Source organism: Acinonyx jubatus, chromosome C2 (assembly GCF_027475565.1).
Source record: "Acinonyx jubatus isolate Ajub_Pintada_27869175 chromosome C2, VMU_Ajub_asm_v1.0, whole genome shotgun sequence".
Classification (NCBI taxonomy): domain Eukaryota; kingdom Metazoa; phylum Chordata; class Mammalia; order Carnivora; family Felidae; genus Acinonyx; species Acinonyx jubatus.
Window position 1 is genome coordinate 140,008,512 of NC_069384.1, and position 27,186 is coordinate 140,035,697.

General features: G+C 40.1%; 2 protein-coding genes across 5 annotated transcripts in view; one reads left to right on the plus strand and one right to left on the minus strand.

Annotated features, from left to right (window-relative positions):
- NGLY1 (N-glycanase 1) overlaps nt 1-12,194 on the minus strand; it is a 61,923-nt gene extending 49,729 nt beyond the window's left edge. For 2 of the 4 annotated variants that reach the window (XM_027040922.2, XM_027040925.2), the window contains exons 1-2: nt 11,963-12,194; nt 1,391-1,505 (exon numbers count right to left, since the gene is read on the minus strand). In XM_027040922.2, coding sequence (XP_026896723.2) covers nt 1,391-1,505; nt 11,963-12,093 — 246 coding nt within the window. In that variant the 5' untranslated portion in view covers nt 12,094-12,194. The remainder of the gene's footprint in view (nt 1-1,390; nt 1,506-11,962) is intronic. The other 2 variants (XM_027040923.2, XM_027040921.2) reach the window with 2 other exon arrangements.
- Nucleotides 12,195-18,254: 6,060 nt separating this feature from the next.
- OXSM (3-oxoacyl-ACP synthase, mitochondrial) lies at nt 18,255-23,587 on the plus strand. Its single transcript, XM_015086691.3, has 3 exons — nt 18,255-18,818; nt 19,397-20,509; nt 23,102-23,587. Exons 2-3 carry the CDS (start codon nt 19,530-19,532, stop codon nt 23,502-23,504), a joined length of 1,383 nt encoding a protein of 460 aa, XP_014942177.1. The 5' UTR covers nt 18,255-18,818; nt 19,397-19,529; the 3' UTR covers nt 23,505-23,587.
- Nucleotides 23,588-27,186: the final 3,599 nt, after the last annotated feature.

The following is a 27,186-nucleotide window of genomic DNA, read 5'->3' on the forward strand; positions in this document are numbered from 1 at the left end:
TGCCAGCAATATTCTAGGAGCTAGCAACACAGGGAACAAAAAGACAAAAGGCTCTGCCTTCATGGAACTTATACAAATCATTACTGTTTCTCCCTTAGGTTAATAAACACTTTCTAACTGGTCCTTCCTGCTTCACCCCTTGCCCTCATCCCAGAACATCCAGAACATTCCCTTTACAACAGCTAGAATAACCTTCTAAATATCCTTCCCTGCCTAAAACCTTCCTATGGTTTCCCGTTTCATTTAGAATGAAATCCAAGTCTTTACCACAGTCCTCAAAACCCCATGCCCTGGATTTCTGCCTGTCTGTGCAGCTTTCTGTGCCAAAGCTACTCCTGCTGGAAGTGCTTTGGACATGTGAATCGTCTGAAGTACTTGGACTTGAGGGCTTCAGGTACCTGAAATACTTCTTTTCACTTAGGTCCCAGCTCAAATGTTCTCTCCCTAGAGGCCTTCCCCGACCACGCATCTGTACCTAGCTGCCTGCCTCTACAGCTGCTTTGAATCGTATCACCATGCCTTATTTTCTTCTTTGCACTCATCTTTGTGTTCATGTCTACTATTTGTCTAACCTATTAGAATCCAAGCTCCACATGAGATGGGATCTATTTCTGTAGTTCGCTATTGTACCCTTCAGAGCCTGGAACAGAATCTGGGGAGAAAAGCAGAGAGGCAGAAAGGAAACGACCTCTTATGGCAACTCAGCATATCGCTTGAACAATTTCTACAGCCTTGCCAATTCAGCCTCTGTGGACTACCGAGTATCCATAAGCTGGTTCTACTTCTTTCAATATTCCATGAACTAGAAATGGCTAAGCATATACACAGACAGAAAATTCACGGTATTGATAACTACTTTCACTGTGGCATAGAATTGAACTATGCCACAAGATTCCGGAGGATGAAAACACCAAACGTTTACTTTGACCTAAAAACCAAAAAACATACTGAGATTCTTCTCTTCTGTCACAGAAGAAATTCCTTACAAGTGGCAACTAAACTCAGCTTTTCTGTGTCTACTCTTCTCATTTCTTAACGGAGACAGGTGGTTAGACCCTATTCGTATTCATGTGTGCTCACAAAGCAGGTTTTTGTCAAAAGTCTAAAGTGACCCACAATGGGGTCTCTAGGTTGTATATCTGACCTACCTGTTCTAAAGGATTAAGACTTGTAAGAATTTTCTCTGTGGGAGAGTTGTTATATTGTGATTTTAAAGCATATTTACTGTGACTTTCAAATGTCTAACAGGTGAAGAAATAACTAGCTGCACAGATTTCCAAACTGATCAATTAATTAAAAAAATATTATCTTATTTAGGTAATTATCCATCAACACTACAACAAATTCTTTGTACATGAATTGGGGAAAAGAAACCCTTCAACATACTCACCTCTTCAAAGCCCATTTCAAATAAACATTCAACGGCTCCTCTGACAGGTAAGAGTCTAGTAGAAAAAGCTGTGTTTCCAATCCGGATAGATCTATATTTTTCATCATTAGGGTTTCTGATTTAAATAAAAAAAATTTGATTATATATAACAATTTATACTTTCCACAGTGTTTTTGCACTCCTTTTCACATTTTATATTGGCTATATTGCTACAAGGTAGTACAGATCCCAGCTTTACAGAAAGAGGAAGAACAGTCTGGAAAAACAGCCTGATTTTGAGATTCTTACCTCAATATACATTTACTACCACCCTACTGTTTAATTTCAGTTGATAATATTAATGCTTCCATAACAGACATCCATGTGACTCTGTAATTCTGTGCTATTAAGGCTACATACTTTTGTGAGTTTTTAGGGTGCTAAGAAAAAAAAATCCACATAAGCTCCAGACATGGGGCAGAAGGTTTTGCCTATTTTGTTCTGATGGACCTCAATCATCAAGAATGGTGCTTGATGCATAGACGGTGGTTAGTAAATACTTGTGAAATGAATGAATGAAAGAAACTAAAAAGCTGCATAAAAACTGATCACAGTTCCTGGAAGATTTTACTTCTGAAAAATATAAACCCAGGTACACCTTGATTTTCTTTCTTCCCTAGACTGGTGATTGTTTTTACTCTATGTTCTGCTTCAGCTCAAGATATATTTTAGTCACAGCCAATTTTTTTTTTTTTTACGGTGATTAAGATTTTGAATAGCATGCATGGGATAAGACCAGCATATGAAAAGCTTTGAGATTTTTAATAACGTTGATAAATCAGAAATGCTGTTTTTAAAAAATCAGAAAAAAAAAAACAAGGTTAAGATAATCACAGTATTATACTCAAGACCATCAAACATAATTTAGGATAAGCAGATTTCATATCTGACACAAACTCCCTTCCAATGGTAGTGGCTTCCATTACTATTTTAAGAAGGATTCTGAGGCTGTGTCAGGGGTCTATGGGAAGGAGTGCTGAGGCCATCTGCCTGGGCTATTGAATGGGGATGGCAGACAAATGCTGGCAACTATTAACAACTCATTAACCATTTGTGTCCTAATTTAATTGTGGAAGTTTTAACATATTTCACATTTGTTTTCCATTGAGCAACTCTCTATTGCCCAATTGTCATAAATACATGAATCTTTTTAAAACTTTTCCTTAAGTTCCAAAATTATACAAGTTTATTACAGAATATTCAGGGACAAAGCTCTAAAATAGTGCTTTTCAAAATGTCCATGGACTGGAGCCAATCTACAAACTCCTTGCTATTCATTCATGAGAATGTGCAGAAATTGAGAATACTCAGCAATTATTATAACAATTTGATGTGCCATGAAATTTTTATTGTTATTTTACAAAAGGTATAGGTCCACCAAAGACTGGAAATTAAAAACAAAAACACTTGTTCTTCACCACAGGTCATTTGAGCATCACAGGTGGTTGAAAAAACACAAAGAAAAAAATGTATGTTCTGCTCTTTTACTCTGTGTGTTAAATGAGAGCTTCTCACCCTTGGCATTATTGACATTGGAGGTCTTTGCTGTAGGGGGCTGCCCTGCACACGGCGAGATATTTAGCATCCCTGGCTTTTATGCCACACTAGATCATAAGTGTGCCTCCCTTTCTTACTACTTAAAACAAAAAACATTAAACCATACAATAACCCTACATTTACCAAGGCTAGTTACAGATAAATGTAGCATCTTTTCATGATATTCAACACGTTTCACACGGTTATAAACATATCACTACCATCAGTATGACAGAACCTACTGGTGCAAAACTGCTTGAGGTTGTTTTGTTTGTTTTACGTATTTTTTCCCCAATAGCTTCCAGATTTTTACATGATCAAAGTCTTTCACTGGCCTTAATTTTCTAGTTTTCCCTCCCTCTTTTACCACTGTTTAAAAAATTCTTATAAAACACTCATTAGTTGATCTGATACATGTTTCAAAATAACTGTTCATATGGCTTTTCTATTATAAACTATTTCCCATCTTTTTACATCTATGGGCCTCACATACCATTTATGTATTTTTCTCACTAAAAACATAATGCAAACAAAAACAAAAAAAACCCAACAGTAATGTCCAGTTACCCAAATTCTATCTATCTCTTTTTTTTTTTTTTAATTTTTTTTTTCAACGTTTATTTATTTTTGGGACAGAGAGAGACAGAGCATGAACGGGGGAGGGGCAGAGAGAGAGGGAGACACAGAATCAGAAACAGGCTCCAGGCTCTGAGCCATCAGCCCAGAGCCCGACGCGGGGCTCGAACTCACGGACCGCGAGATCGTGACCTGGCTGAAGTCGGACGCTTAACCGACTGCACCACCCAGGCGCCCCCTATCTATCTCTTTTAAAATGTTGAGCACACCAGCCATAGTCTTGAACATAAAATGGTGCCAAAAGTTCATCCTGAAGCCCTCAAAGACTTAGAGAAAAAGCCATTAGGCCTCAAATCCATAAGATCCCACTTCCTGTCCTTGGAAAAGTACCACAAAAACACTTTCTAAATCTCTAGTTTTACAGCCTCTCACCCCAGTGTATCCACCATCCTTGAACTCATTACTACTGTCCTTATCTTGCAGTGTCTAAATTACCCCTAACGATCACCTTTATTTTTGCTTCATCTTCTTCTGTTAATTCCTCTGCAGACTTTTCTCAATATTTTTTGCTATAATTCTTCAATGTGTTTTTTCTGCCTCTGCTGACTCTTAACTATTTCTACAACTGGTAATATTTATCTTGCTTATTAGAAATAATTGTTCACATTCACTTGAGGTGTTTGTTTAGTTGTTTGCTGGATAGTATTGAACGAATGAATAGGGTCTTGAAAGGGCAACAAAATTTCCTGCACCTCACTCACTATCACTTTGAACACATTTTAGTATCTTCCTAGTTGTCTTACCCCCAGGTATCTACAAAATTGTTTAATCTGTAGAATGTTAATTATTAGTCTTTACTTTTACAATTGAATGGTAGAAAAGTCATGCTTTTCACCTTGAAAGTCAGTATCTACCATATATTTAGGATCTTAAGGCATGTTAAACAGTAAGCTTCCCACTGAGGTCACAGACTCAGGAAAAAAAAACTTAAATGTTTCTATGTCAGAATTTCAGAAACGCTGAGAATAAACATAGCTGACCATTCACTAGCCCTCTTTCTCTTTAGAATGCATAATCCCAGAAAGGGTTTACAGAAATGGAAACTTAGTACATGAGAGATCCTATAATCTTGTATTTTTATTACTAATCACAAAAATTGGTTTGTAGGCCATTTAAAACATATTTCTTTTGTAAATAGTCCTTTTCAAAATAGTTCTTTACAAAATAGTCCTTTTGTAAATCAAAATAATTGAGATACATGTAAATTTTTCTTTAAAAAAAATTTTTTTTAATGTTTATTTTTGAGAGAGAGAGCACGCACAAGTGGGGAAGAGCAGAGAGAGAGAGGGGGAGACACAGAATCCGAAGCAGGCTCCAGGCTCCGAGCTGTCAGCACAAAGCCCAATGCGGGGCTCGAACTCACAAACTGTGAGATCATGACCTGAGCTGAAGTCGAATGCTTAACCCACTGAGCCACAGGTGCCCCGTATTGTGTATATTTTTCAAAAACATCTAACTGCCTTTAGAACCAGCTGGGAACCATCTCTGGCTGTCTACCATTGTATGTAGCTGACAATAAGGGAAACATACACATAACCTAGCTTGTTCAGAGTGAAAGGTTGAATAATGGTAACAATAGATAACATATGTGCCTTTATTTCTCTTTTGCAAGAATCTCATAATGCAGGCATTTTTTCTTTCCTCTTAAAAATGAGGAAACTGAAAAAAAATGAAGAAACTTAAGTCCAGAGACTGTACATAAATTGACTATAGCCACACTCTTAGGAAATGGTTGACTGGGGTTTAAAACCACTGGTTTGATTACAAAGCTTACATACTCTTCACCATACAATACACCAACAAACTCACCACTCCTCAATTAACCCTCTTTCGATTTCTCCAGTTGTCAGTAGTAACCTAGATTGGAAATCTGAAGTTATTTGGGTTATTTTGTCTCTTCCCATTTCCAGTTCTACTCCTTGCATTCAGTCATCAAGAACTACCAATCCCTGCCTCCAACAGTTCTCTTCTCTCCGCATTTATGTTTATGATTACTGTAATAGGCTCCCAAATGAAATCCATGCCTTGTGTCTTCTTACATCATTATTCTACATTAAACTCCTTCGTTATATTTCTCTTTGACTCTAGAACGTATAATCACTTTCTCTTGTCTCCTATGTCAAATATATGTTCTCTGCCATTCCATCAACCTGTCCCATCTTACCAAACCTCTGTTCTCAAAACTCTTCCACACTAGGTCCCCCTGCTATCTCCAGACATGAACATGTAACTCCTTGAACACTGTCTTGCAATTGTTCTCTGGATTTTATACTGTGGCTGTTTCCCATACTTGTGCCTTTCTCCTAAACATATTTATTTATTTTCTTGGAAAGAAGAAACCACTTTCCATTCTTGGCCCTCCCCAATCATAGGCAGTTTAATTTGTAACCAATAACCGTGTGCAGTTTGCAAAGGAAATTAGTAGAACATCAAACATATTTTTTAAGGAATAAATGGAGCAAATTACCCAAGGAATAATTCCACACACGTGGAATGCTAGTCAAACTATTTTAGAGTTTGAAAAACAGATATTATTGAGTACAGCTCATCTTTATCTAGGAGTCAGTAAACTGAAAAAAAAAGTAAAAGGTTCAAACCCATGGCATACTGTGTGTGCAAATTAGCTTATATTTTATTCTGTAGTTTCATTAACTATGACTCTTAGTTGGGGAATAGGTTAACATCACCTGAAGCAGAAATCTGAAATGTAACCAAAACCATAATCTTCACTTGAGTGTAGTGACAAGTGCTGCTGTTTATAAAAAATCAAACAAAAAACCACAAAAAAACCCAGCTATTAATGAAAGTCTCATTTCAGCACTCATTTCATAAAATACTACGTCAAACACTGAGGTAGGAATAAGATATATTAAGACAACATCCCTGACACAGTCCCTTATCTTTAACACTAATGGATTTCCCCAAACAGCAAAAGGAACAGAAAACTTTGGTTTTCTCTACTCTCAAATAAGTGAGATTAGCAGATCTGTAACAGAATGTAGTTAGAGTAACCTACATTAGAAATCTCTGAAGAAGAGATCAGGGACTTAGAAGTGGAAGAAAGAATGTTTTTTAACTTCCTGAAGCGTAAAGGAGTTTCAATTCAAAGAAAATGAGACCAGGATTACTACTATTACAAGCATACCTCAGAGACATTATAGGTTTGGATCTAGACCAATGTAGTAAAGTGAAAATTGCAGTAAACCAAATCAAATGAATTTTTAAAATTTCCCACTGCATATAAAAGTTATGCTTATACTATATTGTACTCCATTAAAAGTGTAATAGCATTATGTTTTAAAAAAATGTACATACCTTAATTAAACAATACTTTATTGCTAAAAAATGCTATCATATGAACTTTCAGTAAGTTGTAATCTTTTTGCTGGTGGAGGGTTTGCCTCGATGTTAATGGATGCTAAGTATTGGTGGGGCTGCAGCAATTTCTTACAAGACAATAAAGTTTACCACATCAATTGACTCTTCCTTTTATGAATAATTTCTCTGTACCATGTGATGCTGTTTGATGAAACATCTTTCAAAACTGGAGTCAATCCCCTCAAACCCCGACACTGTTTTATCAGCAAAGTTTGTTATATTCTAAATTCTTTGTTGTTATTGCAACAATCTTCACAGCATCTGCACTAGGAGGCTCCATCTCAAGAAACCAATTCCTTTGCTCATCCATAAAAAGCAACTCCTCATCCATGAAAGTTTCCTTTTTAAAATGTATTTATTTATTTATTTTGAGAGAAAGAGAGAGAAAGAGCAGGGCAGGGGCAGAGAGAAGGAGAGAATCCCAAGCAGGTTCTGCGCTATCTGTGCAGAGCCTGATGCAGGGCTCCATCTCACGAACCCCAAGACCATGACCTGAACTAATCAAGAGTCAGACGCTTAACCATCTGAGCCACCAGGCACCCCATTCATCCGTGACAGTTTTATCATGAGATTGCAGCTGTATCTTCAGGCTCCACTTCTAATTCTAGTTCTTTTGCTATTTCCTCCACTGAAGTCAGGAATCCCTCAAAGTTATCCATGAGGGTTGAAATCAACTTCTGCCAAACTCCTATTAATGTTGACCTTTTGACTGCCTACAATGAAATCACAAATGTTAATGGCATCTTGAATGGTGAATCCTTTTCAGGTTTTCAACTTTGCCCAGATCCGTCAGAGAAATCATTATCTATGGCAACTATGGCTTTACAAGATGTAGCTGTTAAAATAAAAAGATCTGAAAGTCAAAATGACTCCTTGATCCATGGGGCTGCAGAAGAGATGTGTTAGCAGGCACGAAAACATTATGTCATTGTACATTTCTATCAGAGCTCTTGGGTGACCAGGGCATTGTCAATGAGCAATAATATTTTGAAAGGAATCTTTTTTTCTGACGTCTCAACAGTGGCCTTAAAATATTCAATAAATCACATAGTAAAGAGACATGCTCTCATCCAGGCTTTGTTCTTCCATTTAGAATTTTCAGAATGGTTAATAAGCATTGGCTTCAATTTAAAATCACCAGCTGTGTTAGCCACTAACAAGAGAGAGTCAACTTGTCCTTTGAAGCTAGCAATTGACTTCTCCTCCCTGGCTATGAAGTCCTAGATGGCATCTTCTTCCAATAGAAAGTTGCTTTGTCTATGTTGAAAAATCTGTTGTTTAGTGTAGCCATCTTCATGAATTATATTAGCTAGTTCTGGGTAACTTTCTGCAACTTCTCATCATCATTTGCTGCTTCACCTTGCACTTTTGTGTTATGGAAACAGCTTCTTTCCTTTAACCTCATGAACCAACCTCTGCTAGCTTAAAACTTTTCTTCTTCAACTTCACCACCTCTCTCAGTCTTCACAGAACTGAAATTTAAGAACTTGCTCTGGATTAGGCTTTGGTTTTTAAGGGAATGTTGTGGTTGGCTTGATCTTCTTTCTAGACCACTAAAAGTTTCTCTATTAGCAGCAAAAAGGCTGTTTTTCTTTCTCATCATTTGTGTGTTCACTCGAATGGCACTTTTAATCTCCTTCAAGAACACTTCCTTTACATTTGCAACTGGGCTTTTTGGTACAATAGGCCTAGCTTTTGGCTTATCTTGGAATTTGACACAGCCTCTTCACTAAGCTGAATCACTTGTAGCTTTTGATTTAAAGTGAGAGATGCGTACCCCTGCCTTTCACTTGAACACTTAGGCCATTACAGGGTTATTAACTGGCCTAATTTCAATTATTATTGTGTCTCAGGAAACAGGGAAACCTAGGAAAAGAGAGGGGACAGGAGGCTCAATGGGTGGAGCAGTCAGAACACACACATTTATAGATTAAGTTTCCCATCTTATGTAGGTGCAGTTGGTGCACCCCCAAAAATTACAATAGTAACATCAAAGATAACTGATCACATGATAAAGAAGATATGGTGTGTATACACACACACACACACACACACACACACACACACAATGGGAATATTACTCAGACATAAAAAAGAATGAGATCTTGCCATCTGTGACAACTTGGATCTAAAAAAAGCAAAACAAATAAAGAAAAAAACAGAAACAAACACAGAGAGGGGGATGGGCAAAATAGGTGAAGGGGAGTGGGAGATACAGACTTCCGGTTATGGAATAAATAAGTCATGGCAGCAGGGGACATCTGGCTGGCTCAGTCAGTAGAGCATGTGAATCTTGATCTCAGGCTCGTGAGTTCAAGCCCCACACTGAGCATAGAGCTCACCAAAAAAAAAAAAAAAAAAGTAAAAAAGTCACAGGGATAAAAGGAACATAACAGGAACTATAGTTCATGGCTATATTAATATAGCTTTATAACAGTTTTGTATGACGACAGATGGTAGCTACACTTGTGAGCATAGCATAATGTACAGACTCGGGGAATCACTATGTTGTAATACTGAAATTACCGTGACATTGTGTCAACTATATTTCAATTATATAAAAGAGCTCAGGGGCTCCTGGGTGACTCTGTTCCTTAAGCATCCAACTCTCTGTTTCGGCCCAGGTCTCATGATCTCACAGTTCATGAGTATGAGCCCGGTGTTGGACTCCACTCTGATAGTGTGGAGCCTGCTAGGGATTCTCATTCTCTCTCTCTCTCTGCCCCTCCCTTGCTTGATCTCTGTCTCAAAATAAACAAATTTAAAAAAATTAAAGAACTCATTGATCACAGATCACCATAACAAATAATGAAAAAGTCTGAAATACTACAATTACCAAAATGTGACACAGAGGTACAAAGTGAGCAAATGCTGTTCGAAAAATGTCACCGACAGGTTTGTTCAACACCATAAAATTTGAATTTTGTAAAAATTTGTAAAATTGAATTGAATTTGTAAAAAACACAATATTTGCAAAGCACAATAAAATGAAGCGCAATAAAACAAGGTATGCCTGTACTTAAACTAACAAGGGTAGTTTTTCATACCATCTCCAATTATCAGTTCCAAACCTCTAATTCCCTTTAAAAAAAAATTTTTTTTTAGATTTATTTACTTTTGAGAGTCAGAGACAGACAGGGCACAAGTAGGGGAGGGGCAGAGAGAGAATGAGACACAGAATCCGAGCAGGCTCCAGGTTCTGAGCTGTCAGCACAATGCCCGACGCGGGGCTCGGACTCACAAACCGTGAGATCATGACCTGAGCTGAAGTCAGACGCTCAATCAACTGGGCCACCCAGGCGCCCCTCTAATTCTCTTTTTAGATAAAGCTTTTCAAGATCAGAAACATAAACCATAGTAAAAACTGTAATATGAACTGGCAGCATGCCAAGCTGCCTCTACGAGTTTGATAAATATTCACAATGGTGATTATACCAAGTTATTATTTGCATTCAGAGGTTTTCCTTCCTCAAAACATCTTGATCTTAGCATTCTGGGTTTCACTAGATTAAAAGCAGAAGTGAATCCTATTACAAGGCCACTTCCCTTTTCTGAATAATGGGGTTTAAATAGTTTGATGGCTTTCCAGGTTGGAGCTCCCAGCTGCTAAAATCCGGAGGACTCAGTTTATGGGTTCATTCATGCACAGTCCGCTGGCATCTTTGTGCTTTGAAGAGCTGTTAGACCTCACAGGGTAGAGGTGAGCTGAAGAAGGTGTCACAGAGGAGAAAGGCAGTCCCCCACATAGGTCACAATTGTGTAGCTGTGTACATTGCCCAGGCTGTATCCCTTATAGCATTTGGCAAATAATAAAGGCTCATTTTTCCTTCAATTTACTTTTAAAAGCCTTACTGTTACCTATATAAACAATATATTGCCATGAACAATGAACTGCCACGGGTTGAAACACTACACTTGTAACTAAGGTCTCTAAAATTGGGTCATATCAAATCTATAACCATGAAACTAAGAAGCATTTCCTTTCAGCGTTCACACCAATATACCCGCCACTCAGCAGAACATGTGCACCAGGGGGTGGGGTGGGAGAGAAGCATAGACAGTAATCGTGGTGACCTGATAAATGAGGTATCACCACTCAAGTATCTGCCACCTAGAACTCCTTTAACCTCGCTTCTATCTCCCTCCCCCACACATCACATTCTCAAGACACTACATGAATTGATCTAAGAACTGATAAATGAAAAGGATTCAAAATGAGGAATCAAACTTGCCTCCCAATTCCCCAAATCTGTAAGGTCCCTTTAGGATCTATCTACAAGTGTACTTTTGCTCACAGGAGAATGAAACAAATTACTCTCAGCCACGGTAATCTTCACTCATTCTTATTTAAAAGGTCATGTTGAAAACTACACTACAGGTATTAATATAAAAACTGTAACTTTAAAGTAACACGGTTAATATGTCAGTCGACAAAACTGGACAGGAAAAGACCATAAAGAAATGTAAAAACCCCACTACTTCAGTTAGCATGATGCTTTAATATTAAAATATTCACAAAATGTTGCGGGGAGGGGGATTTTGTCGGAGACTAACTTCTCATAAGCCTGTGGCAATTTAAGGCACTACGGTAAGACCCACGCAGCGGGAATGAGACGCTGTCATCTGCGCTGACACCAAGACAGTTAAACAACTCGATCGGAGGCAAGTGTTTCCGGCACGCCTTCTCACCTCCCTCCGCCCTGAGCTTTCCCCACCACCTCCAGTTCACCCTGGAGCACCCCGCCATCAGGTGCCAAGTCACAAGTGCAAAAGAAACTTACTCTTCTCTGGACAGAGGGGCCTGGCCAAGTCTCCAGGCCCTTAGCCAGCGGGCTCCGACACGGATTCGGAACCAGGCTCAGGCCCCGCTCCTTCCTGGCCTCGCGGCCCTTCGGGGCCCTGGCGGGGCGCCCCCAAACCTGCGCCAAGCAGGTGCCCCTCACCGCCCGCCCAGGCACCCCGTCCCACCACGCAGCCCCGCACCTGAGGATGTTGTCTGCGTAGGTGAGCAACAGCTTGGAGGCCTCCAGAAAGGTCTCTGGCGTGTTCTGGCACAGCTCGGCCACAGCCGGGGACGCAGAGCCCGAAGAGCTGCCCAACGCGGCTGCCGCCATGCTTGAGCGCCCGCGGCCGTCGCCGCCCCTCGCGCGCCGCGTCCCGCACTGAGCAGGCGCCACAGCGCGCGGCCTCCTCTGCGGCTGGCCAGGAAGGGCGGGGCGCTGGGCCGGGAGGTGGGGGGCGGGGGGGGGGCGCTCAACCCGGCTGGGTGGGGGGGTTCTGGGAAGGTCGAGGGTTTGGACCTGGAGGGACGGGGGCGTCGTTGCCAGGCCCTGGGGGTCCAATCAGAAATTAGGGGCGGGGTGCTTGGTCGTCCTGGCACGGGCGCTTCGGCGAGGAGGGCCCAGGAAGCGGGTGTTGGCCTGTGCTGGCCGATGGGTCGCAAAATCCCAGGTCCTTCGGCGTCCCAGAGTGGGTTTCGATTGAGCCACGAAGGTGGGTAACCCCCACGTACGTCTAACCACGCCTTTTACCCCCAAACAAAACAATCTTACCGCTTCCTCCTCGTAGACGGCCAGGCATTCCTAAATACGTGTGAATGAAAGACCTCAAGGAAGGAGCAACAAATGTTCCAAACCTAATGGGTGGCTATAAACTCTGCTGGGTTTCTGGTATATACATTCTTTTTAGAATTAGATGAGTGATTGAAAATCCTTTTTCATAAGTACCAGCTCAAATAGTATGATGTTGCTCTAAAGAAGTTTTTAAACCACAGGTTCAACATAGTGAGTTGTGGGCTCAATTTACCGTGTATATTTACCAGTATAAAACATATATACAATAACGACAAAAAGGAATAGACTAAAATGGGGGGGGGACAATAAAAAATAGTCATCTCATATAGTGTGGGTAGGTATTGTGAGTTTGTTTTGAAGTTAGATCATGTGATTAATTTCCTTTATTCCTTTTAGAAGATAGTCCTAACTTATTTAATCCGTTCTTGGCCTCACCATGGCCTTGAAAGTGTACTTTTACCAACGGCTTCCTTCTTTGCAGACAAACATTTCCAAACCTCAACAAATATTTATCTTGACCTTATGTTTTTAAGGTAAATTATTTGCGTAAGTAGCTTCTTTAAATGTTCTTGATGCTTTATCTTCTATTTGCTTTTTACATTTGAAGTTTTCTTTCAGTACTTCTGAGCAAGACCTTGAGTTATGCTGTCTGCTTCAATTACCATTCATCTGCCAGAAACATGGGGAAAGTTTTAAATAAATATGTAGGTTTTTGGACCAGCTTCCAGGACTAGTGTGTTTAACTGATAGAATGTTCCTAGCTGCTGTAACTAAAATTTTCAGTGACTTAACACAAGAGAAATTTCTTTCTTGCTCACATAACAGTTTAGTAAAGCAGATATCTTTAGTCAATGGGCAGCTTTCCTCCATGTAATAATTTGGACTCTCAGGCTCCTTCCATCCTGTAGAATAGCAGTCAACAAACATTTTTTGTAAAGGGCCAGACTATAAATGCTTAAGGCTCTGTGGCTTTAGGGTCTCTTAGGGTCCCTGTTTCAACTCTTTACTTCTGTCTTTGTACTTGTAGTTCTATAGACAATACTCTAAAATAAATGGGTATGCCTGTGTTCCCATGAAACTCTGTTTACAAAAACAGCCTGCTGGATTGGGCCTGTAGTTTGCTATTCCTGCCATAGAGCCTCAGAGACTTCTGTATTTAGTTGGTGTTTGGGCAAAAAAGAAGACATACCTGCTTCTTAACCACATGGGCCCCAAAGGATACTAAAACCTTGGTTTGCAAGCATAATTTTTTCCAGAAACATGCTTGGAATCCAAAGCACTTGTATATCAAAGCAAATTTCCCCATATGAAATAATGGAAATTCAGATGATTTGTTCCACAACCCAAAAATAGTCTGTAATGTAATATAAAATAATAAAGACAATAGAAAATATAAAGAAAAATAAACAAATTAATCTGCACTTACCTTTGAAAACCTTCATGGCTTCATGGTGAGGGAGACAAGAGATGGGAGGGTTATTGTGTAGGACAACTTTCACTGTCACTAATGAAATCATGCTATCTATTGGCTCAATGGAATCTTTCCAATGATACTTGCTTTTGCCTCCTTGTGAGGATTTCACGGAAATGTGACATTGCATTGTCATTAAACAGATTCATCGCTCACACTGCTACAGCCTTATTTGGGTGGTGCTTTCCTACAGAATTTTGCAGTTTCCTACATTTTACACATCTCCCTAATCTCATTTGAAGTAAGGGATTCCTCTGCCTTTTTCTCCTCCTCCTCTGCAGATAAGATCGCCTCCATAACCTCTTGATGTTGCTTGCAATACAGATCCATCAGTTGATCGGTGGTCATCATGGTTTGAGACTGAGTGTGGGAGACGATCACCCACAATCCCACAGAGAGAGACAGAACGATTGGCTCAGTTCTAATCATGTGACTTTCAGTGTTACGTAGTACTCCTATTGCATACTTGTAAGACATCGCTCGTTTATAAAGTAAAAATTTGTTAGAGATGTTTCCTCATCTTGTGGAACACTCGCAGAACAAGTTACTCACCATCTAAGGTTTTACTGGTATAGCATTTTCTCTACCATATAATTGAGAAAAGGAAGCCCCATCTAGATAAAAGAGGGAAGGCTGGGAAATTTAGTTCCTAGCTGGACATGTACCCACAACTCTAAAGGATAAAAGGTGCAGGGAGGGGGGCCTGGAGTTATAACTAGCTGTCTCTACCACAAACTATAGTCACCTTAATTTGAGGTGTTTTTTTTTTTCACATTTATTTATCCTTATAATAGCATAAGATTATTACATACTATGTAGTACTTTATTTTACTTTTAAAGAAATAGAACACTTTTTGTTTTCAAATAAATTCTTGGGAGGGAAACCAGTATATATAAAACACCAAAGTGGAGATGCTCTAGAATTGAAGCAGGAGAGTGTGGGAGGCAGGAAGGATATAATGCCATCAACTGAGCCTGCCCTTTGATGGAGATAATGTCCATCAGGCATCTTTGTGGGGAACACGCAAACACAGTGTGAAAACCAATGCCGTGAAGTTAATACTGTGATAATAATGCAGGGTCTAGAAAATCATGGAAATCATCATTTCAAGGGTAATTCAGTAAGTTATTGTTTATCTTAGATCACCTGAAATTTAAATCCTTCCAAATTACTGTTTACCAATGTTTCTGCTGAAGTTCTTGAGTAACTACAATCTCTCTTGGTTACCACCATTTATGCAACTGTTAAGAGAATTTATTATTAAAAAAAAAGAGAATTTATTATAAAGGACTTTGACTCATTCTTTTCCCTGTCTGCTTCTTCCACTAAGTCAAGTTGAAAATATTTTGATTTTTCAGTTCCTTTAGAAAAGTTGAAGATAGTAAGCTACTCTTAATTTCTTTATGCTCACCATTGCTTCACACAACTAATGGGTGTTCCAATATTAAATCAGCATTGAACTTTCTATTCTTTTACTTGGCTTTTGTTTTTTTTTCTCCAAATAATTTTTTTCAGTATTCCTGCTTTAAGTACACCATTGTTAAAGTTGACACATGGTGGCACTATTCTTAAATAGAATAGAACAAAGAAATAACCCATTAAATTTCCCCAGGATCAGTTTTGCCATAAAAAAGAAAACATTGACCTCAATAAAGACTATAGCACAGAGAGGGGTTGAAGCCTTTCAGGAATTGGTGTAGTGACTTATTATGGTATGATTGCATTAAGTGATTACCCAACAACTATTTAGTGAGCACCTGTTGTGTACAAAGCAGTCTGAGATGGAGGACATAAGAGACTTTTATTCTAGTAGGAAAGACAAAACTAATGATAATATCTTGCATACAGACAGCCCCTGAGCTGATGAGACAAAAGTTACTATGAAAAGAAAAAGAAGTCATTTGGTAAAAAACACAAAATAGTGTGTGTATACTAACCGATAGAAGGGTATGTGCTTATTGGTTTATTTCATAATTCAGTCAGTCACCAAATATTTATGAAATGGCTACTGAATCCCTAGCTACTGTGCTAGGGGCTGTGAAGCAGTGAATCAGATGAGCATGAGCCCTGCTTTCATAGAAGTCCTAATGAGTTCACAGCAGTGGTTAGATCGGCAGCAGCAGCATCACCAGCAAGGAATATGGTACTAGACCCTAGTACAGCTATTGGAATATCATAAGAATTCCTACCTCTTTCCAAACCAAAGGAAAGGAGATCAGAGGTAGAAATAAAAATGAAATGACTTTTTGGTGGTTTTACTTTTCTACAGGATTTTAATTGATTTGTCTAGATCCAAGATAATCTTGTGATATTACAAAAGAAAAACCAAGCAGCACATTAAAACTGTTTCATAGGAGTTTGGCTTCAAAGAATATATTGTAGGTCTTTTCCCACTGTAATTTAGACATATCATAAAGCAATGAAAAGGGACAGCAAGTTTGCATATTTCTACTAACCAAGTTTTAGTTATTTTATAACCACATGTGTTTGTTTAATCCCTCTGAAATTAACTCTATAATTAATGAATGAAGGTCATGCTAAGAAGTAACTGAATAGGCCTAGGATCAAGGATGACTCAAGGTCATATTGGGCTTTCCTAAACTATTTTAGGCAAAGTACATTTCCAAGCTCATTTAAATCCAGTACTTGACCAAAATTCTTCTCTAGAGCTGGGAAAGAAGGCAGAGCATTCAGAAACAATCATTCGAGAGACACTGTCCAGAAAGAAACAAATATGGCTGGGAGGTTCAAATGCAGATTGTATGTTCAACCTTTTATCTAAAGAAGAAAAAAAGGAGGTGCCTGGGTGGCTCAATTGGTTAAGCATCTGGCTTTTTTTTCTTTTTAATGTTTATTTATTTTTGAGAGACAGAGCACAAGCAGGGGAGTGGCAGAGAAAGAGGGAGACACAGAATCAGAGGCAGTCTCCAGGCTCTGAGCTGTGAGCACGGAGCCTGACACAGGGCTCAAACCCACAACAACTGTGAGATCATGACCTGAGCCAAAGTCAGACGCTTAACGGACTGATCCACCCAGGTGCCCCAATATCTGACTCTTGATATTGGCTTAAGTGGTGATCTCAGAGTCATGAGACTGAGCTTTGAGTTGGGTATTCTGTCTCCCTTTCTCTGCCCCTTCCCTGCTTGAGCATGCTCTCTCCCAAAATAAATAAACTCAAAAAAATAAAGAAGAAAAAAGGACATAAACCTCACACCTGGGACAGCATGTGAACAACAGATGGTCATCTAAATAAGTATCTTGCTGATTTCTTGCTTTTTACAATTTCATGTTCTATTTTCATAGATTCACAGCTAGCTCTGAGTAAATGAAGTTATTATATTTTTTAGACACTTAGAAATAAATGTCTACAATCTCTATTCTTGTCTCCATTAAATTTTTTTAAAAATATTTTTATTTTGTATTTATTTTTTAGAGTAATCTCTACTTAACCCCAACACGGGGCTCAAACTCCCCATCCCAAGATCAAGAATCTCATGCTCCACCAACTCACTGCCAGGCGCCCCTTCTTGTCTCTGTTCGTTGGACATCCATGTGGCATTTTGAGCCCTGCCCCAATGCATATATACATACATACACACACACACACACACACACACACACACACACACACACACCACATATATACATTTTTTAAATGTTTTCTTAAAAAAATTTTTTTTAATGTTTTATTTATTTTTAAGACAGAGACAGAGCATGAGTGGGGATGGGGCAGAGACGGAGGGAGACACAGAATCTGAAGCAGGCTCCAGGCTCTGAGCTGTCAGCACAGAACCTGACGCGGGGCTCGAACTCACGAACTGTGAGATCACGACCTGAGCCGAAGTCGTTCACTCAACCGACTGAACCACCCAGGCACCCCAAAATGTTTTTTTTCATTTATAATATGAAATTTATTGTCAAATTGGTTTCCATACAACACCCAGTGCTCATCCCAACAGGTAATGTTTTCATTTTTTAGAGAGCACAAGCAGGGCAAGAGCAGGGAGAGGGGGGACAGACCACCTGAAGCAGAATCTGTGCTGACAGTAGCAAACCTGATGGGCTTGAACTCACAAATCAGGAGATCATGACCTGAGCCAAAGTCAGATCCTCAACCGACTGAGCCCCTCAGGTGACTCATTACATAAAATATAAACATTTTGTGTGTGTGTATATATATATATATGCACACACACACACACACACATAAATTTAAGTGGATATATGCCATCTTGTAACCTGTCATCTCCTAACATACTTTTAACATCTTTCTATATAGTATTAACTTACAAAATTATCTTAAATGGCTGCATAGCTTTTAGATGTGCTGCAAAATAACCCATTTCCTGATGTTGGGCATTTTGGTTAGTTCTACTTTATTATTATAAACAACCTTAGGAGGAACAGTAACAACTTTGAGGCTCCTGTAGTTTCCTTAATTCTTTACAAAGATTTCAGTAGAATATGGCGGTGTCCCTTCTTCCACAAGATGGAACTATCTGGACATCATCTTTACCGACAAAACAAAAGTCCTTTTTTTGATGGGCAAAAGGGCTACCTCATCGCGTTCTGTGCGCGTTCTTGTCTAGCTTACAGTCAGTGAAGTCGAGGGAGGGGAGGTTCCTCCCTAGCAAGCTGAGCGCCGCCACCTCCCGCGGTCTGACCTCCGTCAAGGTGACAGAGAAAGAGCAACCGGCAGCCCCCACCCCACACGTAGCGCGTGCGTGGGCGCGCGCATGAGCGGACGTGCGAATGCAGAGGGCGGCTGCGCGGCCGGCGCGACGCCTGGTGAAGGTATCAGCGGCGTGCTAGCGTTCTCCTTCCGCCTCTCCACCGGCAGATCGGGTGGGGGTTGGATCGGGAAAGGGGAGCCTGATGATCTTCGCCTGACTTCTCTTCCTCTAGCCGTGCTTTCTTAGTGTGTGTGGTGGTGCTTGAGAGGCAGGGGGTGGGGGAGAGGGGGAGAGGGAGGGAGGGAGGGGTGGGAGGAGTTGGCCACGCCCCTCACTTCCCGTCTCCTGATTAAAAACCCTAATTATCTCCACGTTTTGAAATCAGTAAAGTTCACTTACCCGTACCTCAGAGAATAGGCCTTGAAGTGGTTTTTTTTGTGCCACTGATGCCAGAAATACTTAGAATAAGGCCTCGATAATCCTGAAAAAGGCTCCTTCCTTTATGCAGCCCCTAAAGGGCTGGGAATGCCTTTGTAATTTACCTAGTGTAATTCTATTTTGGTGAATTGAGTCATCATTTCACCTCTTCATCTTGGAATGTGAGGGTACTTACAATCAAAAAAGGGAACTCCAAATGGTTCGTTTAATAAGTATAAATTAAAATGATGTTAACGTTATTTTCTCTGTGTTCATTAACAGCTCACACCTAGCACCTGAAAGAACCGTTTCTGCTATTGTTTCCTAGGCCTATAAGCTATTTAAACAACAGTGGTTACCTCCTGGGCGTGTTGTGATGTACAGGAATGTGTTTATGATCATCTGAATCTCAACCATGTTGTCAAATTGCTTGCAAAATTTCTTAAAAATTACAAGCCCTCATCTATATTCAAGATTATGCCAGCAATTAATAGGAAATAAAAGGAGGTTTTTTGGAACTGTGCCAACATCCAGAATTCGTAGGCGGGTTGTCATTACAGGCATTGGTTTAGTGACTCCTCTTGGTGTTGGAACGCAGCTGGTATGGGATCGTCTTATCCGGGGAGAGAGTGGAATTGTTTCACTGGTGGGTGAAGAATATAAGAGTATCCCTTGCAGTGTTGCTGCTTTAGTGCCAAGAGGTTGTGCTGACGGTCAGTTCAACGAACAAAACTTTGTATCCAGGTCAGATATCAAGTCCATGTCTTCTCCCACCATTATGGCCATTGGGGCTGCAGAGTTAGCCATGAAAGATTCTGACTGGCATCCTCAATCAGAAGCCGATCGAGTGGCTACTGGCGTTGCAATTGGCATGGGAATGGTTCCTCTTGAAGTTGTTTCTGAAACTGCTTTGATGTTTCAGACAAAAGGTTACAGTAAAGTCAGCCCATTCTTTGTCCCGAAGATTCTGGTCAATATGGCAGCAGGGCAGGTCAGCATTCGATATAAACTCAAGGGCCCCAATCATGCAGTGTCTACAGCCTGTACCACAGGAGCTCATGCCGTGGGAGACTCTTTTAGGTTTATAGCCCATGGTGATGCTGATGTGATGGTGGCTGGAGGGGCAGATTCTTGCATTAGCCCTTTATCTCTTGCTGGGTTTTCCAGAGCCCGTGCTCTGAGCACAAACTCTGATCCTAAGCTGGCCTGTCGGCCGTTTCACCCCAAGAGAGATGGTTTTGTAATGGGAGAAGGTGCAGCTGTGATGGTACTGGAGGAACATGATCATGCTGTTCAACGAGGGGCCCGGATCTATGCAGAAGTTTTGGGCTATGGCCTCTCAGGTGATGCCGGTCACATAACTGCACCTGATCCCGAAGGAGAAGGCGCCTTAAGGTAAAGACTTGCTGTTTTATTTAAAATATTTCTTCACATAAGGCATCTTAATTGGAATCTCAAATTAGGGGAAATTGTAGTATCTGCCTCTGGTACACAGTATCTTTGGTGTTTTTCCGTTTTAAAAAGGTTTTGAATTCTTTGCTTCAACACGTTTGAAATATTTGAAAGCTTTTAACCATCCTTAATAAAAATTGGATTTTAGTTAAGGCCAGTAAAGTTTTGAGAAAGGCCATGTGTGTCTTTGCCAACTTTTCATACTTTCAATTGTGCTTAACAGCTGTCAGAGTGCTCCCTCCCACAGTCCTCCTCTTTGGCCCTTCATCAGACTCAGACAGTAAAGTCAAACCTTTCTTCTAGTTGTGTCTGGTCTCTGCACCATTTCAACAGGGTTCTACTATTACTAAATCAGGACTTCCTAACTTGTAACTATCCAGGGATATTAAAATGCAGATGCTGATTCTAGGTCTAGGGTGGTGGTTGAGATTCTGCATTTCTAACAATCTCCCATGATGCCGATGCTGATGCTGCTGGTCTGAGGACCACACTTTGAAAAACAAGTTGATATTGCATAAGAGATAATTAAGTTAAAAAAAAATCCGTTAATGTGTTAGCTATAGGTTAGCCTGCTTAGATCATAATTTTTTTTTTTTATGTTTATTTTTGACAGAGCGCGAGCAGGGAAGGGGCAGAGAGAGAGAGAGAGAGGAAGGGAGACACAGAATCCAAAGCAGGCTCCAGGCTCTGAGCTGTCAGCACAGAGCCTGATATGGGGCCCAAACTCACAAACCGCGAGATCATGACCTGAGCTGAAGTTGGACACTTAACCGACTGACCCACTCAGGCGCCCCGATCATATTATGTTTTAACCAGTCAAATTGACCAGGGGTTGGCAAACCTTTTCTGTAAAGGGACAAAGAGTATTTTCAGCTTTGTGGACCATAGGGTCTCTGTCACAATTACTCAATTGTGTCTTCTCTTGTGAAAGCAGCCATAGACAATACATAAATGAATGGGCGTGATCTAGTGAAACTGGAGTTTACTCTTGAACAAGGGGTCACTGACCCCCATGCAGTCAAAAATTTAATGTATAACTTTTGACTCCTCCAAAACTTAACTAATAGCCTACTGTTTACAAAAAAGCCTTACTGGTAATATAAACAGTCAATGAGCACATATTTTATATACATATTATGTACTATATTCTCACATGGTAAGCTAGAGACAAGAAAATGTTATTAAGAAAATCATAAAGAAGAGAAAATACATTTACAGAATAGTTACGTAAAAAATCCGCAGGTGGACCCACCCATATTATTTAAGGGTCAACTGTATTTGTAAAAGCAGGTATCTGGCTAGAGCCATAGTTTACTGACCCACTGAATTACCCTTTTGAGTTTCAGTAAGTAGTTGCTGGTGCTAGAAATGTCAAACATAGTAGCCAGCTAGATGCAGAAATAGTTGTATTTAGGTGAAAGTTCAAATTACATTCTAAGCTGCCTCTTAAGGAAATATATGCAACCCAGAGATCAGGATCTAAAAAAGAGGGTGTTGACATTCCTGAGATTTTCAAAGGTTCTTCGAGAGAAAAGTTTTATTTTCGTATTTGTTTGTTTTGGCTTGGCTTTATGCTTGCTCACTTACTTAGAATTCTTATAGCTTAAATAGAATTTTGAAAGGTTATTTGTTAAAAACGTTTATTTATTTTGAGAGAGAGAGTGTGAACGGGGTAGGGGCAGAGAGTGAGAGAGAGAGAATCCCAACTAGAGCCTGACGCAGGCCTGTGAGATAATGACCCGAACTGAAATCGAGTCGGACGCTCAACCAGCTGAGCCACCCAGGTGCCCCTTGAAAGGTTATCTGAAGCACCAAAGTATTGGTACAGATGTTTTTAGATTATTGGGAAATATGCCAAGTTTTACATTTAAATATGAGAAGAAAATTAAAACATGGTTATAAAATTTTTCTCCCTATTTGGAATCACTATACACACACACACACACACACACACATCCCACCGATGAAAGATTCCTAGGGTGGCTCAGTCAGTTGGGTGGTTGGGCATCTGCCTTTGGCTCAGGTCATGATCTCACAGTTGGCGAGTATGAGCCCCGCATCGGGCTCTGTGCTGTCAGCGCACAGCCTGCTCTGGTTCATCTGTCCCCTTCTCTCTCCCCGTCTCCTGCTCCTGCTTGCTGTTCCTCTTAAAGAATAAACATTAAAAAATTAAAAAGAAAAGAAAAGAAAAGAAAAGAAAGAAAAAGAAAGATTGCTAGAAGAAAAACTATTCTAGGCTGAGTCAATGTGGTTTTTCTCCCAGGGAAAGATATCAATCCAAATAAATGGAAATATATTTTATTAGAGGTTTTAAAACCCATAGGCTTGTGTATTTATCTCATGGTGTTGAATTAGTCCAGGGTACTAGGCAGGTGGCATGCTAATGCGTATGGTAATCCAAGTTGGGGTTTTGTTATTAGAGCAAAAGATTCTTTTTATCCTGTATATATGTGTATTTCTTTCTCATAGGCCATATAATGATTCGTGTGTTAAAATTAGACTTAGTTCTGATCATTTTTTTCCCTATTTTATTAGATGTATGGCTGCAGCTGTAAAAGATGCAAGTGTACAACCTGAAGAGATATCCTATGTCAATGCACATGCTACTTCCACACCATTGGGAGATGCTGCTGAAAACAAAGCTATCAAACATCTTTTCAAAGACCATACCCGTGCCCTTGCGGTTTCTTCAACTAAGGGAGCCACGGGACATCTGTTGGGAGCTGCAGGGGCAGTTGAGGCAGCTTTTACTGCTCTGGCTTGTTATTATCAAAAACTACCACCTACTTTAAACCTGGATTGTACAGAACCAGAATTTGATCTCAATTATGTTCCACTAAAGGCACAAGAATGGAAAATTGAGAAAAGACGTATTGGACTCACCAATTCCTTTGGTTTTGGTGGTACTAACGCAACACTTTGTATTGCTGCCATGTAGGGCAAATTTTTTTTTTTCTTTTTTAGGGGCAAATCATTTGTAATTAGACATTGATTTTTAAAAATGTTATAAACTATCTTAAGTGAAGAAATAAAATGTCTATAGAAATGTATCAATATTTATCTCTATATATCTATATAGATATATATATTAATGCCCAGATAACCTTTATCTGTGTCAGGATTTTTCACCCCTGCCACTACTGATATCTTGGGCAGGATAATTCTTTGTTGGGGGAAGGGGAGGTGTCCTATATATTATCGGATGCTTTGCAGCATCCTTGTCTTGACCCACAAGATTCCAGTAGCACCCTCTTCTCTAGTTGTGACAACCAAAAATGTCTCTAGACCTTGCCAGGTGTTTTCTGGGTGGCAAAATAGTCCCCGTATGAGAAACACTGATCTATATTTTCCTCACACTCTTGGTCAAACAACTCTTTGATATTTCACCTGCTCTTGTCCCTTCCACAAACATTTGGTGAGTAGCTGCTCTGTGCTAGGCAAGGTTGTTGCACTGTACCACCCCAGGCTTACCATTCACATACAACATAAGGAGAAGGAATGTGCATATAACTGGGAGTTTGCATCATTGAGCAACATTCTTTGAATAAAGCAGTCATCCAACGAGCTGTTTACCCCTTCTACCTTTGTTTTTTTTTTTTAACCTTTATTTATTACTGAGAGACAGAGAGACACAGAGCGTGAGCAGGGAAGGGGAAGAGAGAGGGGAGACACAGAACCCGAAGCAGGCTCCAGGCTCTGAGCTGTCAGCACAGAGCCCGACGCAGGGCTCGAACTCATGAACTGTGAGATCATGCTCTGAGCCGAAGTCGGTCGCCCAACCAACTAAGCCACTCAGGTGTCCCCCCACTCTCTCTTTTCTTCATACTATCTATACAGAGATAAAATTAGTGAAATTTCCCTAAACTCCCAAGTCATGAGTTCTCTGAAAGGAGGAGGTCAAATTGGTTTGGTGTTTCTTATTCTTCTTGTACTTATGGTGGCACCTAGTGATTCATGGAGATAAAGGTCCTCGGGAAGTGGGGCAGCTCAGGGCATTAACCAGCTCAATAACTCCCTTTACTGGGTTCTTCCCCCTTCCCTCTCCTCCCTCCCTGATTTTTAATCCTACTCCCAGGAATCATCTCCCAAACTACCTACCTTGTGTTAAGGCTCTGCTTTGTGGGGGACTGAAACTAAGACAAGAAGTATCTGTTGCAATGGGGGTTTATGTAGCAAAGGGATAGAGTGAATAAGGGGATAAATGGAATGTGTATATTTCTGCAGGAGTGAATAGTGTTCCACACATTTTAACAGGCTGAATATATTGCCTACCCATAGACCTTCCCTATAGCACTTTATCCCCTATGTGCCTAGGGCTGCAGCCCTGTTCATTCAGCTATACTCAGTTTTGTCATTGGCACATACTAATTTATTCAACTGAAATTTGTTGGGTTCTAACTATGGACCTGGTTTTGTCCTGGCCACCAATGGTAAAGGGATGTGTCAGGGAAGGTTTCCTAAAAGAAGCTGAGCCCCTAACGGTGAATAGGTCTCAGCTAGGTTAAGGGGAAGATAGGGAAGGCAGAACAGTATTTCAGCCAGGAGCGATAGTGTGAAAGGGTTAGAAATGTTCGAACATTTGTACTGAACACAAATACATAATGGCCTCAGATAGGGGGTGGGGGGAGTAGAAGATAAAGCCAGAAAGTCTGGTGGAAGACAGCTCACAAAGAACCTTACAAGTTTTGTTAAGGATATAAAAGTAATGGGAAGTCATTCAAGGTAAGGGTCTGATGGTTTTGTAAGGGGTCAAGCTGAACTACATACATTTCCTAGAATTCTCTCTACTGTATGTTTTTGGTCAGTGCTGGCCATAAGACATTTCTTGTGGGAGATTTGGAGTGGGGAAGTGAAGCAGCCTCCTTTTTATAGCAGATACATGTTGTGGCTTTGCTGGCTCACCTTGATGAGAAGGCAGTGGCTGAGCCTTGCAACTGCTTCCCCTTCTGTCGGATCTTTTCAGCTTCCTTGACTTCTCGGCCAGGTGTGTGTCTAACTCCGTGGTAATGGAGGGCCCCAGCTTTGCCCCATACCACCAAGGTCACAGGCAGCAAGGTCTGAGAGGTTTCAGTTCATTCTTGTGGTTGTGAGTTCTAGCTTGTTATTGAAGGGTTACATCCATTTTGCCTTTCCAACTGGCTGCCCTGTGGACTTCAGATTCCAGCAACAGAAGATTAACAGGTGAACACCCAGTTCTCATAATTGTGTAAGGTCAAAATTCTATAACAAGTATCTATGTCTGCATACCTACATCTATTTTAGTGGTTCTCTTTCTCTGAGCCCTGACTGATATATGTGAAGAAAAATGGGAGTTACTGGGAGTAACTTAATCACTCTTTTGGAAACATCACTCGGGCTTTAGAGTGAAGAACAGATTGGAGGGAAGCTTGATTCCTAAAAGAAAATCCAGTCAGAAGGGTATTACAAAACCCAGGTAAGAAAAGATGGTGGCCTGGATGAGGAATCTTATTCCAAGATTATTCCAAAGTTGAATATCGTGTTTTGTTTTCTTAAATCAACTAAGGCATAATTTATACATAATAAAATGCACCTAGTTTAAGTGTACAGTTAAATAAGCTTTGACAAAGATGTACACACAACTCATGTAACTGCCACAATCGAAATATGGAACATTTCCATGACCACAAAAATTCTCTCATTCCCCTTGGCAGTCAACTCCCCACCCAGCCACCCCCCCCCACCCCAGCTCCAGACAATCACTGAAGAGCTTTCTGTTACTATAGAGAAGTTCTGCCTTTTCTAGAATTTTATATATATGGAATCATACAGAGTATACTTTTAGTATCTGGCTTCTTTCACTCAGTGTTTCTGAGCTTTTTCAATGTTATTGAGTATATCAATAATTCATTCCATCTATTGCTGACTTTTCAAAATTCTTCAGTCAATATAGATACCCTTCACTTTTCCTGTCCCTAATCCCCACTTAACTTGTTATAACATTTTACTTTATCTCACTATTATTTTTAAATGAATATGTATTGCCTTTTGAACAAAAGACATGTTTTTAAAAATATACTGGAACTGTGAGAGCTTTTAAAGCAAAGAATCCTTCCTCTGAAAATCACAAATGTATAAGGATGTAACAAAGGATATATATACAGATAGCATATATATATATATATGTATATGTGTGTGTGTATGTATGTATATATCTATATATATACTCCTATTACTGAGAATACTACAAATGTCTAGAAATTTGAGAATTACTTCCTATGGTATAGTGCCAAGTGTATATAACTATTTTTAGACCCAATTATCCTCTCCCCTCTATCCCACCAGAGTTTTTACAGTTAAAGAAAAAGGTAGAGGAACTTAAGATAATAAAAATAACAGTTAGCTTTTATGTCAATTCAGGTCCCCTGAGAAACAGACACTGAGACAGGATTTTCTGTTCAAGAAATTCATTGGGGGAAAGGCCCGTGAAGGACAGAGAAAGAAAGCTGGAGAAAGCAGAGAGTATCTTGCGACTCAGCCGAGAGTTCCCTCTGTAAGGAACGAAAGAGGGGATTGGTAGAAGGGTCTCAGACTGAAGTAGCATTCTAAGAAAGCTTTGGCGAGGCTAATGAAGAGTTGCTGGTTAAAATCTCTTGTTAAAG